This window comes from Toxotes jaculatrix, chromosome 15 (genome assembly GCF_017976425.1).
Source record: "Toxotes jaculatrix isolate fToxJac2 chromosome 15, fToxJac2.pri, whole genome shotgun sequence".
Classification (NCBI taxonomy): domain Eukaryota; kingdom Metazoa; phylum Chordata; class Actinopteri; family Toxotidae; genus Toxotes; species Toxotes jaculatrix.
The window spans coordinates 9,044,018-9,058,895 of NC_054408.1; the positions used below are offsets into that span (position 1 = coordinate 9,044,018).

Consider the following 14,878-nt stretch of genomic DNA (forward strand, 5'->3'; position numbering starts at 1 on the left):
GTGTATCCCAAATAAGAATGTGTGGAAAATTATAATTGCAGATTTTATTACATCTTTCTTAAGATAAATATATAGTACAACATTTTTTATGTTGATCATCAGTGTGATCTAAAGTCGATAGAAACAGGTCAACCATTAACAACTATGTCACAATAGATGGTATGCTTGTTCATCTGTGGATACAAGTGCACTACGTTTAACACATCAACTCCTAATCTGATTTATTGCAGTTTATCAGTTAGGCATTGATGGATATCAACAAGGAGAATATGCCTGGTCTCTTCATCACTAGGGGAAGCAGCCTACTCACTGTATGTCATCAAAAATTGCTTTCAAGTTGCTAATACCTTCTGAAGCTAGGTCACAACCAAGCAATCAATCTTTACAGGATGACAATGTCCATTAAATAAGAGAATAGTGGTAATAAGTAGTGGTGTATAAAATTTTGAGTTACATTCACAGTAAAGTATTGTTTCCAAGCCTGCCCTGGGTTCAGACTTGAGTGCATGGTTATTTGAGATCTGGGTCAGTAATCACGGTGAGTGCAGTTGTATGACATGACCAAAGTTCAATAGAGGGAAACATATCTCAATCCTACACTTTACACACACACTCAGGAGTTCTGTACAGGTGTCTGTAGGTGTAGAGTCTCAGACAGGGCTAAGAGTGGCTCCCTCCGTTCTCTGCACTTCTGCCGCCTTCTGTGGGGAGTTGGACTGTGCTGTTTTACCAGGGGAGATAGGTGAGGAGGGCTGTGGTGTTTCTGTTCTATCACTGATCACCTCCTCAGCCTCCTCCTCCCTCTGTTGCACAGAGGAGAGGTATTGCTCCAGCAGGCTGCAGTCTGCGCTGTCTGCACCATCGCAACCACCAGCAAAGCCGCTACGAACAGGGCTCAGTGCTCGCACGGTCTTCAAAGAGTCTTCTGTCCCACTGCTCAGGAAGCTGTCCTCCTGTGCTCCCGGCTGATCGCTCGTTGACTGGAAGCCTGAGTCTGGGAAGGAGACGTCTGTGTTGGGTGGGTTTGTTGTGCTGGAGGCAACAGGCTGGGCAGCCTTACATAGTCCAGGAGATGAAATCTGAGCCAGGTTGGCAGCCTGGGTAATGTTCGCCAGCTGCTGCTCCACAGACTTCTTCCACTGCTGCATGGACTGGAGCTACATGGAAAACACAGGAGAAGTTGAAAATTAATGATCCAGCCATGTAAATCAAGTAAGATTATAGAGTATCTCTGGAGATGATACCACCAAGACCAACATTATATGACATAAATACGACGCAGTGATAAATAAACAACTTCAATCACTGACCTCTTTCCACAGAAACTTCACAGCCTCCTCCTGAACCAGCCTTTGTAACCTCTCTTCTTCATACTGCTTCTGCACACTGCAAACACATCAGTATGACCTTTTAGTGCCTTACAGCTGAATTTATTATGTATATATCTGCAACCATATATGAAAGTAGAATCCTTCTTGTGCCATGAATAAAACAAAAGACAACTAACAAAAATGACTTGTTACTGTTAAAGAAGCAGTCTGTTATTTGCTGATCGTCAGTCAGTTACCTGTTCAGCTTCTCAGACAGGAAGAGGATATGTTCTTGCATCCTACGCAGGCGGATTTCGCTGCGCACCTCTTTGGCCATGCGGTGACAACAGCGAGTGTAGTGTCCCCTCCACCAGGACTGTATTTTAACTGCTGCCCTGTCTGCTTCCATCAAACTTGATTTGCTGGCGCACATATTGGCTTCTTCCTGCTTGGAGGCTTCTTTCATCTCTGCTTTACCAAAATCAGAGGATGTTTCCAGATCATTTTGTGATATGCCAACTCTGACTCCCAGTGGGACGACTGTTGTGGCTGCACTCGAATTAACTTCTTCTTCAAGGGTCTTCCTCTCTTGCTTATCCACTGGGGGTGAATGATTTGTCTTGTTTGTGTTGTGCTTTTTGGGCTGTGCTGGCCGTTTTGGGGCCAGGGAATCAGGTTCGAACGTCTCTGTCTCATCCTCGCTGTCAGACTGGGTCATTTGTGGATCCAGATCAGACGTGAAGGGGAGAAAGGTGGACTCTGAGGAAAGCATGCTGCCATTGAGTTTATCTTCATCTGTCTGAACATCCTCCAAACAGATGTGCTCCTCTGCGAGCCTTGGGCTGCGAACCACTGGCAATGATGGGTGAGAAGAATCGCAGCTCACCCAGGTGTTGAACTGCACAACTGGCTCTGTAAGTTTAACAGAAAACAGATAGCGTTATTTAAAAAAAACCCTTTGCATAAAAATGGTAACTGGTAAAAGACAAACAATAAATATAAAGGTTGGTTTTGTGGACCCAAGCATAGCATTAAGTCGAAGCTCTCTTGCCTGTTTCCGGGACTGATGGAGCAGCAGCTGGTCCAGGTGCAGTGTTTTTCGTCACCTCTCTGGATCCCCCCTGTTGCGAGGCATCTGAAGGACTGTGCTTGTCTACATCTAGTTGATTTGGACGTGGAGGACTGGCACAGCCTCCCTGGGTCTCCTCTAAGAGCTGCCTTTGGTGAAACCTGAGAGAAAAAAAAAATGTCAGAACAAACATAAGCTCATTCAAATAAACATTTTCCATCCATAGGCATGTGTTGCTTGTTAAAAAGCTTTCTGTAAATCAGATTTATACCTCTGCTTCCTGAGGATCTTCTCCAGCTTAGCATCTTCTGCCGTCTCCAAGGCCGGTGATGCGGTTAGAGGGCAAACAGTGGTGAGGTACTGAACCAGCTGTACATGCTGACCTGGTCGATATGAACGGCCTTTACCCTGACTGTACAGCCACTCTGCTTTTAGACTATAATTGTGACAAGGACACAAAACAAAAAAGAGATTCAAACATTTGGATACTGTTCCTGTGTGAATCCTAACATGCAAACTGTAACAGCATACAGATGTACGCACCCTTCTTTTTGTGACACTACATAGCCGTCTAGGACCTTCAGACTCAGGCACCAGCTCATGATATAAGGCCGATAGTCAAATCCTGGCAATGAGGGGGTTGCCATAACACAAGGGTTGCTCATTATGGACAGCTGCTCCAGTTCATGAAGGGGTGCCAGGTATGACACCTATGGAGTAATCGGAAATAACAGAAGGGGATGCAAGTAAAAAAGAAACAGAAATCAGTCAATGAAAATAAGCTGCTAAACATATTTTAAACGGAAATCTGTGCTTGTGTATTGAGTTAGGAGAAAGATAATTACTTCATTCAGATCTCTTATCTCATTTTCTGCCAGGGAGAGAATGGATAAATGGGCAGGTAGGTGTGCAGGAACTGTTCGAAGTGTTGTGATGCTGTTTCCGTGGAGTAAAAGTGTCTGAAACATTCAAAGAAAATTGGTCATGACAGAAAACTGACTCTATAACATTACATTATTACATAATAATTTTTGGTTTAGGCTCGCCTTTGACCTAAGAGGCTGCAGAACTAACCTTTAATGCCACCAGTTTAGTCAGATCACCAATGGTAGAAATGTTATTATCAGACAGATCCAGGTGCTGAAGGGAAACACAGTTGCTGAGTTGCTCAATGACCTGTGTAAAAGAGCATACTGTCGGTCAAACACACAACATATTAACACACGGACTGAAACTAATCTGTGCAGTGGTGGTTTTGTACATAAATGACAATTTGTAAGTGAAGTATGTGAAAATCTCGGTTCTCCTCACCTTAATATTGTTTCCAGACAGGTTGAGCCAATTGAGGTGAGGCAGATCTCTTAGCCCCTCGATGTAGCCAATGCTGTTATTGGGAAGATTGAGGACTCTCAACTCCGTCAGCCGAGAAACTCCCATCATTCTCACCAGACGGTTACTAGCTACAGACAGCTGTAGAGGAAAAAACCAAGACTTACCACAGGACATCAAATCAGCAAACTGTACACAGTATTTAGACCCAGAGTCACTAGTGACCATGCTATAATTCTGTAAATAAAGAGAGTGAAAACTGAATAAAAAACAGCCTATATTTCAAAGTGAAAACTACCTGTTGAAGGCCTGGGCTCCTCTCCAGATGATCCAGTTTCATGATGTGGTTACGGTCCAGAATGAGAGTGTGAGTGTCTTCAGAGCAGGTGAAACTAGGGTCCAGCTTTTGCATACCCTGGGCCGAAAGATCCACCACAGGTCCTTGTAAGAGGAAAGAAAGCGGAGATTAAACAGACTGGAAAACCACAACAAGTGTGAGCTGTTCATCACTATGACTACATAACACACAAGATCTTAAAGTAGCCAAGCAAACATACAGTATACACATACAGTAAAGTTGGGGTCAGACACTGCACTGAATTTTTACATAGAGGTCAGTTTGCTGTCATCGGGGTTGCCTTGTCTCAGGCTTGAGACCTCAAATATCTGACAGAAAACCTGGGTTGAAAGGACATTTACCAGGCAGGAAAACTCTAATTAAAGATGGTTTTGAGCAGCATTTAAAGGAGTGCAATATGCAGTATTTTTAAGCCTGTCTTGAATAAGGCACTGTTTTCCCTCTGCATCACCGACTTTGTTTTAATCTATTTCTGCAAGTCTTCCAACTTTAAAAAGTTGTGCTGCAAAACCCCTTTAAGAAAAGTGGTCACAGTAATCACATCTAAATCTACAGATCTATCAAGTAACAAAAGAAGATATGTAAGTCATTCCAACATGGCCACAGTCCTTCACTAGCTTTGTTTCACATAATGGTCGAAATATTCCTACTGTAGTGCAATTGTAACTGCTGATATTATGAAATCTGAAGGCGTGAAATCTGAATATCAAGGGCAGAAAAAAACTGAATACGCCGCCAAATAAATACATCGCTACGATCTGCTTCTTACAGTCTAGAAAGAGAACTTGCAGAACACACCCGCTACAAGACCATTTGTATGCCTAACACGGGATGTTTTAATCTCCACCTCTGGACACAGCTAACAGCAGAAGTCGGGTGATGCACGTAAGCTAATGTTAGCTAGTAATAAACCTATTCAGTCACCATTACCCAAACATGAATCATTGCTGCTTATCTGACCAAAACAACCGTTGGGCCACTTACCAGCATTTATATCAAACTGTAAATCTGATACACCCATCCTGCTGTCCCAGACAAACACCCAACGTTAGCTAACAACTCTAATGTGCCGCAGACAGCAGTGCGAGCGACAAGAAGCATCAGTCGCTTGTCAAAAGGCTTCACCAAGGAAATCTGGGAAATGTAGTTCAAAAAAGACTGTTGCGCTCATTACGGAGTGGCGCGTTTGTGGTCCGAAAAGACTACAACTGTCACTGTTTCCTACAGCGCGCAAATGCTGCAGAAAACCGCCAGGCAGGTTGTAATAAAGGGTAATAATCTAGTTAATAACGTTAACGACCAAACAGTCAAGAACTGATGTTGCTTATTTTTGCTTTGTTTAATCTGCTTGATCCACCACTTCAATATCGTATTTTTTAAGTAAGAAACTATTGCTTGGCCGGTTACTGATACGCTTGCTAGGCAACCATCAAAATGTGACGTAAATGTTGTAAAGGTTGATCAAAGTATTTTTTGATTAAAAGTTTGCTTAAAAAATAAATTATGAGTGCATTTACGCCTAAGGTATTAACTAAACGTAAACAGACTAAAAATTATTTACTGTTTATTAATTTATAAAAATTATTTTGACGTCTCCCAAACCAGTTTCCGCTTCCTTTATCTTCCTTTCCGGTTTTGTGCCCTCTCGTAGCCATCATGAAGTGAGTTAACTGAATACTATCAAACACCATCTCCACTCTTAAATAAACATTTTAACGATGTTATATACGTTAAGAGTACTTTTGTATAATGATCTTTAAGTGATGGCTCATATTTTTCTTTTTCAGGGTCGAGTTGTGCAGTTTCAGCGGGTATAAAATATACCCCGGCCATGGCCGCCGATACGCCAGGATAGACGGAAAGGTAAGCACAAAGTCCGACACCTGTTTGTCTCAGCTTTGTCCGCATATATTATCTGATTTAGAATATGCCCGTTTAAACCTAGTATTTATCGTCTTTTCAGCTTAATGTGTGTGTATAACATTAACTATAGTCTCTGGAAAGGCCTTGGCGGCTCTATGTAGCTTGCTAACGTTAGCTCGCTTCGTATCTTGCTAACGTTAGTTGCCAGCGTCACAGTGAAACATCTAAGTAAGTTTTAAATTAATACCCAGGTTTTCTGTGGTACTGGTGCTCGCCTCTTAACCGCTCTAGAGATTGGTAATGTGGACAAATTCAGATGTGAATGTATGTTGTACCTGTTGTAACGAGGTTGATATATAAATTTTGACAGACGGGGTCTTCATAGTTCACTAGTGTGTTAAGTAATGTGCTTCACCTAGCTGTTCTTTACATCCAAGTTATAAGAATATGCAGGTTGTTTCTCAGCTCTTTGTCTTTTGACGTCCTATAGCACTTCATATATATATATATAATTTAGTTCACTCTGTTGATTTTGCTTCTGAAAATTACAAATGTTTTTTTTTGGCGTATAGCTTCTTACAGACTAAACAATTAATTGACCATGTGATCAGCAAAAATGAAAACAATGTAGTTACTGTCCTAAATTTATGTACTACACTGAAATTGGAGCACTGTATATGGCTACTTTCTGCCAAAACTCTCACGAAACAAGTTAATGTTTTGGTGATGTTAAAAAAAAGTGTCATGCAACACACCTGTCATTGAAGTCACAAAAATGATCCAGATGATTGGTAAGTGCCTGAAATCTTAACTCGTCTCAAACTGTTGAGGGAAAATGAATGAACAAGTGATAAAACAAGTAATTTACCTGCGTTTCCTGTGTTCACTAGGTGTTCCAGTTTTTGAATGCCAAGTGTGAGTCTGCTTTCCTGGCCAAGAGGAACCCCAGACAGATCAACTGGACTGTGCTGTACAGACGCAAGCACAAGAAGGGCCAGTCTGTAAGTAACAGCCTAAGTGTGAACTGTCACTAATGTAGCAGCCAGTATTGGCTTCAAAAATAGCATTTGTTGGTTGAGTGATTATCTTTGTTGCTTATATTTGGTTGATTGTGAAATTGGTGTATGATCTTTTCCTGCTATATGGACACCTGTACTTGTTATTTAGACTATTAACCACAAGTCAACACAAGTTCCCACTGATTCACATGTTTTAGTTTGGCTGCGGGTGAATGGTGTGCACGGTGTTGGTCTGTGTTATGTGTTGTTGCCAGACTGTGTTTTGCAGTCTGGGCAGCAGTGCTCACTCCACACTTGCAGCCATACAATAACTGGAGATCATAGTACTGGCCCTTGACGTCTTTTATTGACTTCTCACCATTGGCCGGCCTCCAAACTCTCCAACATGCTACAGTACTTATAATACATGATTTGCTGTCTGAATGCTTTACAGCTAGTAGCAGTTAAATACCAGCATTGCAAGGTTACTGCAGAGCATAAATTGGTTTTATAATTTAAGATGTGTGGAAATCCATCTCCACCAATAATTCTAACTTAACTAGTGAGAGCATGATAACTGGCTAAGTAAATGACATTGTTGTAGTTTGGTTTCATAGTGAGTAGTTTTCATAATCTAAAAATGTTGTTAATGGTTATTAATGTTCATGTGGAGAATCGGAAAACAAAAGGTTTTAATGATGGTTTGGGACCTTGACAGGGATGCAGGTATCTAGGAGTGGATTTATTTTGAGTGGCACTGGAAAAATGTATTAATTTTGGGGGTGCCTGAAAACACTGGTAAAGTTTACAGATACAGTGGTGAGTGCAGAGCAGTGGAAGGCAGTCCATGCCTAGGCAAAGTTTCATTCATAAAGTTTTGTGGTTCAGTTAAACATCATCAGTTTCTGTTCTTACCTTCATCAGTCTGGTGACAGGTTTTACCAGCACTTGTAGCATTTGGCAGGTGAGTTGAACCAGACACCAAACTGAACATGTAGGTTACTCCTGGACCTTGTCCTCCTCCATCCTTCTTCAATGAATAGAGTTTGGGCTGGGTTGGACGTGTTGTATATTGAGACGAATAAACTAAAGTCTCTTTGTCCTTTGGCTTTAACAGGAAGAGGTGGCGAAGAAACGTACCCGCCGCGCAGTCAAATTCCAGAGGGCCATCACTGGGGCCTCCCTGGCTGAGATCATGGCCAAGAGGAACCAGAAGCCCGAGGTCCGCAAGGCCCAGAGGGAGCAGGCCATCAGGTAAGGAATAAACTGTACATGTATACACCTGATTTTAAAGTGTTTTTTCCCACTAAATCAGGCTCTCGCATCACAAAAAACTGAAAAGTTGAGTGGCTGTCTGACTAAGTTCATGGGATATCCCAGTATTGACTCTTTATTGTTTGTATCTGCAGCATACGATTGTGCTGAACTATACTATTGGTTTAGACAGCTTTTAAACACTATATTTTTTTTATTCCTGTTTTATACCAATGAATGTGTCCCTCACATATTTTTGGGTGTGTCAGACGTTTGAGGGAAATATAAATTTTTTAATATTTTAGCATCACTTTGATGAAGACACATTTATGTCAGGGTATTTTGTCCATGAATAGTTTTTCCACTTGTACTTTTTCTCCTGATAATTTACTTACACAGTATAAAACTACATGATAGCACAAAGATAACAGAAATTTATCCGTATCGTCCACTCCTGTTTAAGTTTGGCTGATTGTTCCTCATTATTTTCTCAGAGCTGCCAAGGAGGCCAAGAAGGCAAAGCAGGCAGCTAAGAAGCCCGCTGCCCCAAGCGCAAAGGTAAGGTCTCCTGTTGGGCTGCTATATTGTAGATGCGTTGCTAAATAATATAAACAAGTCTCGTATATGCATGGTTTTCAAATGTGACTGAGAAGGGTGATTTTTAGGATTGTGGCTTTTAACGTACATTAATAATAACTTCCTGCTTCTCAGTGTTATATTGTATCATGTGTAACAAGGTATTGCACTTGATGTGTTTTTCCTTCTGTAGGCCACTACTAAGGCTGCACAGAAACCCAAGATCGCCAAGCCTATGAAGGTCAGCGCACCCCGCGTCGGTGGAAAACGCTAAGCCTGACTCATTGTTTAAGGTTGTGAATAAAATTTTTTGGTTAACCATCATTTGTGTGATTTCTAATTTGAAAACAGGACAATGAGAATGAGAACCATATCAGATTCATGTCAGTGTGTCAACTTGCATATAAATATTTTTTTAAGTTAGAAGCAGATTCTTTTTATGCAGTTCAGTACTAAAGGTGGGGAACACTGCAAATGATGTGAAATTTACAAACAGAATTTGCGATAGTTGCATGGTATATCTTTTAGGGCTGCGACTAATGATTGTTTTCATTATTTATGAATCTGCAGATAATTTTCTCAGTTAAATGCTGAGTCGACAAAGGTCAGAAAATAGTGAAACCGCCCCTTTGGTGATGTCCTCGAATTGCTTGTTTCAATTTGCTGTCACATAAAGAAAAGCAGAAAACAGCTGAGGAACTGGAACAAGGTTAATGTTCAGCATTTTTGCCCGAGAACTGACCCAGGTAATGATTCGTTTATCAATAGCAATTAATTCTCTGTCAATCTGTCCCCTTAAAGGGGAACTCCAGAGATTTAGTGTTGTACTGCAACACAGCTCAGAGGCAGATTAAAAAATGAAAGCACCTGGGACCAAAACATCCAAATTTTTTACTCCTTTATATGGGTGTAAATCCAAAAATCCGACAATTAGCATATTGTAACTCAGTTTTTGTTAGAGCCTCCATGCCTATTAACACAAGCTTTCTATTTAAACGTTTCTCGACTCAAGACATCCTCATCATTATAATTTCTCTGATTTGTGGTAATTGTCATGCTGAGAAGTGCCAGCCACAACAAACTCATCTTCATGTATAAAATAGTTTGGTGGCTCCTTTAATCTACTAATATCTCTATGGTCAGCCTCTTTGTGTAACTTTAAACTATGAGTTGTCCATGCTTAAAATCAACTGTGGGTGTTTAACAGGATTTATTAGCAGTACATAACCATTATTTAGCCACAGAGCCGTAACGATCAACCGTCAAAGTGCCATTTGTTCAAACAGTCAGCAGATCAAGAATTATTTAAAAATGATGACACCAGTTATTGCTAAAATCGTCAGGGGATCATTATGTGTAACAACAGAAGGAACATGTCAAAGAAAGTACACAGAAAAACATAAAACACCTTTCTAAACCAAAGAGGTATCAACAGCGTGGCTTTGATATTAAACAGTCAGAGCTGGCGCTTCAGTATAGGTGTTTACTAGTTGACTCTGTGGTAACAATCAATAAAAAGCTGCACAGGTTAAATATGTGGCATTGGTGTAAGTATTCCTGAATGATTATCAGCAAATAACAGCATCTTTCTATACAGTTTTGACTACAAGAGAAAATTTTTATCAAGTGATTCATAAATTAGGATTTGTTCTCACACAGATTAAAATACTTAAAGCTATACAAATGGAAGGAATTGTTACATGGTAATCAATAATTGTTTAATAATCGCCGAGGTACAGATGCTGTGACTGTAACCAAATTATAAATATGTAAATGAAGAGATAAATGTGATGGCATCGTTCTTCATTTCATTTGGAAACATTCTTTAAACCACGTTCAACACAAATCATCTTTTGGGAAATTATTGCATGAGGTACCTATTTGCTACACCTGAAAAACGATGGAAAAAGCAAAAATTCCCAATTAGTGCATGATATATAAAGCATGAACAAACTATACAATCATACAATTGGTTGAACAAGTAGTACTTGTGCGTTGATGACCACCATTCTTGTGTGCATGTGTGTGAGTTTGTTTTTTAAGATCCTGAGGAAATTTGAAACTTAAGGAAAAGTGCTCATTTCCAACAGGGACAACAGGCTTAATGTGGTAGGATAACGGTTATGGCATGAATGTTATGGAGACAACATGAGATGATGAGAAGGGGCAGGTTGGTGCCTGGTGTGAGGTCTCCCTTTCAGTCCACTGCAGGTGGAGCGCTGGCAAAAGAAAGGCCCTCAGGACTCTGCGGCCTCTTTAGCCTGTGCCTTCTTATCCTGCTCGTACCTATTAGAGAAAAAAACTAACATTAAGATCTAAATTTGCATGAAATGTGCTTTCATCTGTTGTTTGTAGAGAATAAATCAACAAAACAATGTCTAGCACATCATCAGTCAGAAACAAAAATGAATTTAAACCAGATGATGGCGCCAGAGACAAAAGTCAGAGAATCACCAAAGTCATTAGGATTCAGAGATATTTCATTCTAGACCAAAGCAGTGGACCAATCTACGTTATCAACCTACAGCCATACAGTCTGTGTAGCTACAAAGTCGTGACACTGATCGTTATTGAGGCTCGGGGGTTGAATCTCAAATGATTTAGCTCATTTCCCTTTTGCAGTTCAGTAAATTGTTGACAATGGAAAACTAAGCACACATGAAAACTCCTGTATGTTATACATTTACCACAAAACTCTTACTGTGTCTGTGGCAATGTGCTCAGTTAAACATTAACCTGGTGCCATGATTTCATATCAACAATGATTAAGGTGTGCATATTTACCAGAAAGCTACTGTTCACTTCTAATGGCTTTCTTTCTGATCATTGACAGAGATAATGAAGTCAGGTAATTAACTGACAGGGGCCACTGACTGGTCAGTTACAAGCGGGTGCTCTTTATAAGTTCACCACAAACCTCCAGATCCTGTAGAGCTGGGAGGCTCCCGCGCTGCCGACAAAGAAGTTGACAGCAAACAGGTTCCAGTTCTTCGGGATTATGACCAACGAGTATCTGGACCAGATGAGCCCTGGTGAAGAAGGACAACAGCTGAGAGTGAAGGTTATGCACACTAATGCTAAACCAGCCACAGCTCAGGAGAACAAAATCTATGTTTTGGCAAAAGAGTAACAGATAAGATTTGTTTAAAGACACATATTGCAAAAGCAGATGCATCAGATGACCTTTAGCACAGATTGGCCAAATTCTCTCCGAACTCTGAACTGATATACTAACAAATTTGAAATATTAATCAAGATTCAAGTTCCAAAAATCCCCACAATTCATTCCATATCTTGAAAACTGTATTTAGTATTATTTTATATTATTTATATATATTTTCCTCTAAAATAAAATGTGAAGGGAACACAAACACAAATAAAATATATTTTCACCCTAAAAATTTACTTTTAAAGAAGGGGACAGGTAACTTAAATCAGCAACAACATTTTCTGAAGCCAGCTATATTCTCCTGAATCACACGAGTTCTGTTTTAAATTAAACAAATGCCTGTTTTAAACCGGAACATTAAGACAAATCTGATTAAAATCTCATCTCACCTGTGGCTGTCAGCACTGCAGACTGGGAGGTACTGAGTTTTTCTGCTGGTCGAGTCATGTCAGCCAAACCAGCTACAACCAAACCCTGCAGAGAAGAGACCACATTGTCCTTATTCCATCAAACCTAGTGTGGATTTTCTACCGTATTTACAGTCTGACAAGTAATGAAGTTGAACTGATATAACTATTACACAATTGGTGACAGGTTATGTCCTTTATGCTTATGGCAATGGTTCCCAACCTTGGTGTTGGGACCCCCAAAGGGGCTGGGAGATGAGAGTACTGAAATAACACAACTTGCATTACAGATTTAAGTGGCTACCACACAGATTTTCACAAGTAGATCGTAAGCAGTGTGAAAATGCACTTACCCATTTAAACACTGGGGCCCAGAAGAAAACGGTTTTAGGACCTAAAAAAAAACAACAACAAAAGAAATGGGAAATGTGAATTTCGCAGTCATGTTCTAACCACAGACAATACATGATCTTGTTTAGTTAAACAGGGTTTGTTACTCATCAATTTGAAGAAAATGCATTTGGAGGCTTGATTTTGTGCTTTCAGTACTTGTAATTGCCATTTTTGACAGTACCAAAAATTGATCAATTGATCAAGAAACAAACAGTCAGATTAATCAATAACAGTTAGCTACAGCCCTACACAATTTAACAGTGTGCAGTTGCATTAGTTTGGGCACAGCAATACAATTTAAACATATTTCGATCTTTTACGGCAACACCTTTGAACTCCTCTCAAACTGAGAATTTAACACATTAAGTTCCAAAGAGGAAGCACATTTCACGTTGTTGGGAAAATGATCCCAGCCCTTGAAAAGCATGTTATACCAGTATATATATATGACAGCAATTACACAGAATGTTTCTCCTTAAGATAGTTAATCTTCCAACCAGGCTTTTCTAAAGGGTGAAAAGATTAAACGCAACCCCAGACAGTTAGGCCTGAGTATCTTGGACACCTCAGTGTATCCAAACCACTAGGAACAGACTCACATAAACTTAATAAGCTACAGCACAAGGGAAGAAGAATGTGAGGGACCATAAAAGGCTGCTGGTCTGGCATCAACTTTGATGACATTCCCGGCCAGAGCTGCAGGCTAAACAAAGAGTAGGACGTCCGTCCCTGCAAATCATCTCTGAGGGAGTTGGCCTTTGTCGCCGCCCATTTATACCTGGTCAGAAAGTCCTTGTCGTACCCTTGCACAGACAAAACAAAGATCAGATTGTCCCCAGTGAAGTCAGTGACTCCTTAATCTCACTACCCTCTAGTTAATATCAGTGTCAAATAGAGCTCAATGTGTGTGCAAGTTGTTGTATCTAAACAGGAGAAACACATATGTTCAGTTTATTAGGTACGCCTAACTAAAAGCATTTCAGGCTAATGCAAAAAAGCCTCCCTGCATGAATGTTATAATGTTGAGTTTTTGTTTGAACTGTTTTAAAGTGATGATTCACCATTCTGGAGGCGTGTTTCTGTTATATTTAGGATTCCCTCATTTACTGAATGCAGGTCTACAAAATATACTTTCATTAAGACAGTAGTTTTTTCAAGGCTGTTGTATTAGATTGGTATAACGAATAAACCTGAAATGACTTTAGTGTCCATCATTGTGTTACAACCCTTGGACAGAGGTGAAACAATTATTGAAGGAATTTTTGTTTTCTATCCGTTGCAACATAAGAGTCACTGACCATGTTACTATGAGCTGTATGTTATTTGTAATAAAGTGACAGTCGTGTTGGTTACAGAATGGCTGAAATTTTGATTTACTTGTTTATTTTATGGTAAGACCTTTGAACTTCTCTCAAACCCAGAACTTAACACTACAATAAACTTCGTGGCTTGAGGACAAACAGGTCTGCACACTCCCCCTGCCATGAACTCTGCTCTTCTTCATAGACAGAGTTGCTGAGCCGGTGTTATCCCGGCAGATTAGGGTCTCCCGGAGCAACACTGTCACACTAAAACAACGACTTTCGTGCAGCACAGATAACAAGCGTAGACAGAAGCTGGTATTTACTCCCTCCAGGATGCAGTCAAGACAAGTTAGTGCATTCACATCACTCCCGTCACCTCAGATCACAGCTGGACGGAGCCCCGCATCTGTCACCCACCATCGCAAACACAGACCCAGCCTGCTCACACGGAAGTTGGGTGATCTGCTTTGCATTACCTGCCGGGTGGTTGTAGATAGGTCTCAGTTTGGCGGGCAGTATGTGCTCGATCCTGTCCAGGATCCTGTGATAGGACGCTCTGAGCGCAGCCATGACTGTAGATGTTCAGACGGAGAAGATGACACTGAACGAAACTTGGAGCTAGCTCGCTAAATCGCTAGCTAGCTACGTGTCTTTCTTTAAAATCCAGAGAATTTAAAAACAGCTTGACTTCGCCTGTTTGTACGATGTCGACAAATAAATAAACGACTGGTCGATGAAAGGGTAGAGGCAGATGCTCCTGTCCTACTAGCGACCTTGCCCCGGCGGCTCAACGACCATGCTAGCACTGCTAGCACTCTGTAGCTTTCTTCTGACCGACACGACGAGGT

At 40.7% G+C, this 14,878-nt stretch overlaps 3 protein-coding genes and 1 non-coding gene across 4 annotated transcripts; 2 read left to right on the forward strand and 2 right to left on the reverse strand.

Annotated features, from left to right (window-relative positions):
* Nucleotides 1–32: 32 nt before the first annotated feature.
* Nucleotides 33–5,166, reverse strand: cep97 (centrosomal protein 97). The gene is made up of 11 exons (XM_041056820.1): nucleotides 5,051–5,166; nucleotides 4,007–4,149; nucleotides 3,691–3,849; nucleotides 3,454–3,555; nucleotides 3,225–3,338; nucleotides 2,923–3,089; nucleotides 2,651–2,815; nucleotides 2,362–2,540; nucleotides 1,568–2,222; nucleotides 1,311–1,386; nucleotides 33–1,157 (listed from the first exon to the last, which is right to left on the reverse strand). The coding sequence occupies exons 1-11, from the start codon at nucleotides 5,085–5,087 to the stop codon at nucleotides 651–653; spliced, it is 2,304 nt and encodes a 767-aa protein (XP_040912754.1). The 5' UTR covers nucleotides 5,088–5,166; the 3' UTR covers nucleotides 33–650.
* Nucleotides 5,167–5,671: 505 nt separating this feature from the next.
* Nucleotides 5,672–9,081, forward strand: rpl24 (ribosomal protein L24). The gene is made up of 6 exons (XM_041056821.1): nucleotides 5,672–5,727; nucleotides 5,854–5,929; nucleotides 6,820–6,930; nucleotides 8,045–8,181; nucleotides 8,676–8,739; nucleotides 8,951–9,081. The coding sequence occupies exons 1-6, from the start codon at nucleotides 5,723–5,725 to the stop codon at nucleotides 9,029–9,031; spliced, it is 474 nt and encodes a 157-aa protein (XP_040912755.1). The 5' UTR covers nucleotides 5,672–5,722; the 3' UTR covers nucleotides 9,032–9,081.
* LOC121194973 lies at nucleotides 7,156–7,337 on the forward strand. The gene has a single exon (XR_005895423.1). It is a non-coding gene; the product is annotated as a small nucleolar RNA SNORA23 (small nucleolar RNA).
* An 871-nt stretch (nucleotides 9,082–9,952) lies between the features above and the next one.
* mpc2b (mitochondrial pyruvate carrier 2b) lies at nucleotides 9,953–14,878 on the reverse strand. Its single transcript, XM_041056822.1, has 5 exons — nucleotides 14,507–14,878; nucleotides 12,687–12,727; nucleotides 12,316–12,400; nucleotides 11,675–11,786; nucleotides 9,953–11,043 (listed from the first exon to the last, which is right to left on the reverse strand). Exons 1-5 carry the CDS (start codon nucleotides 14,598–14,600, stop codon nucleotides 10,995–10,997), a joined length of 381 nt encoding a protein of 126 aa, XP_040912756.1. The 5' UTR covers nucleotides 14,601–14,878; the 3' UTR covers nucleotides 9,953–10,994.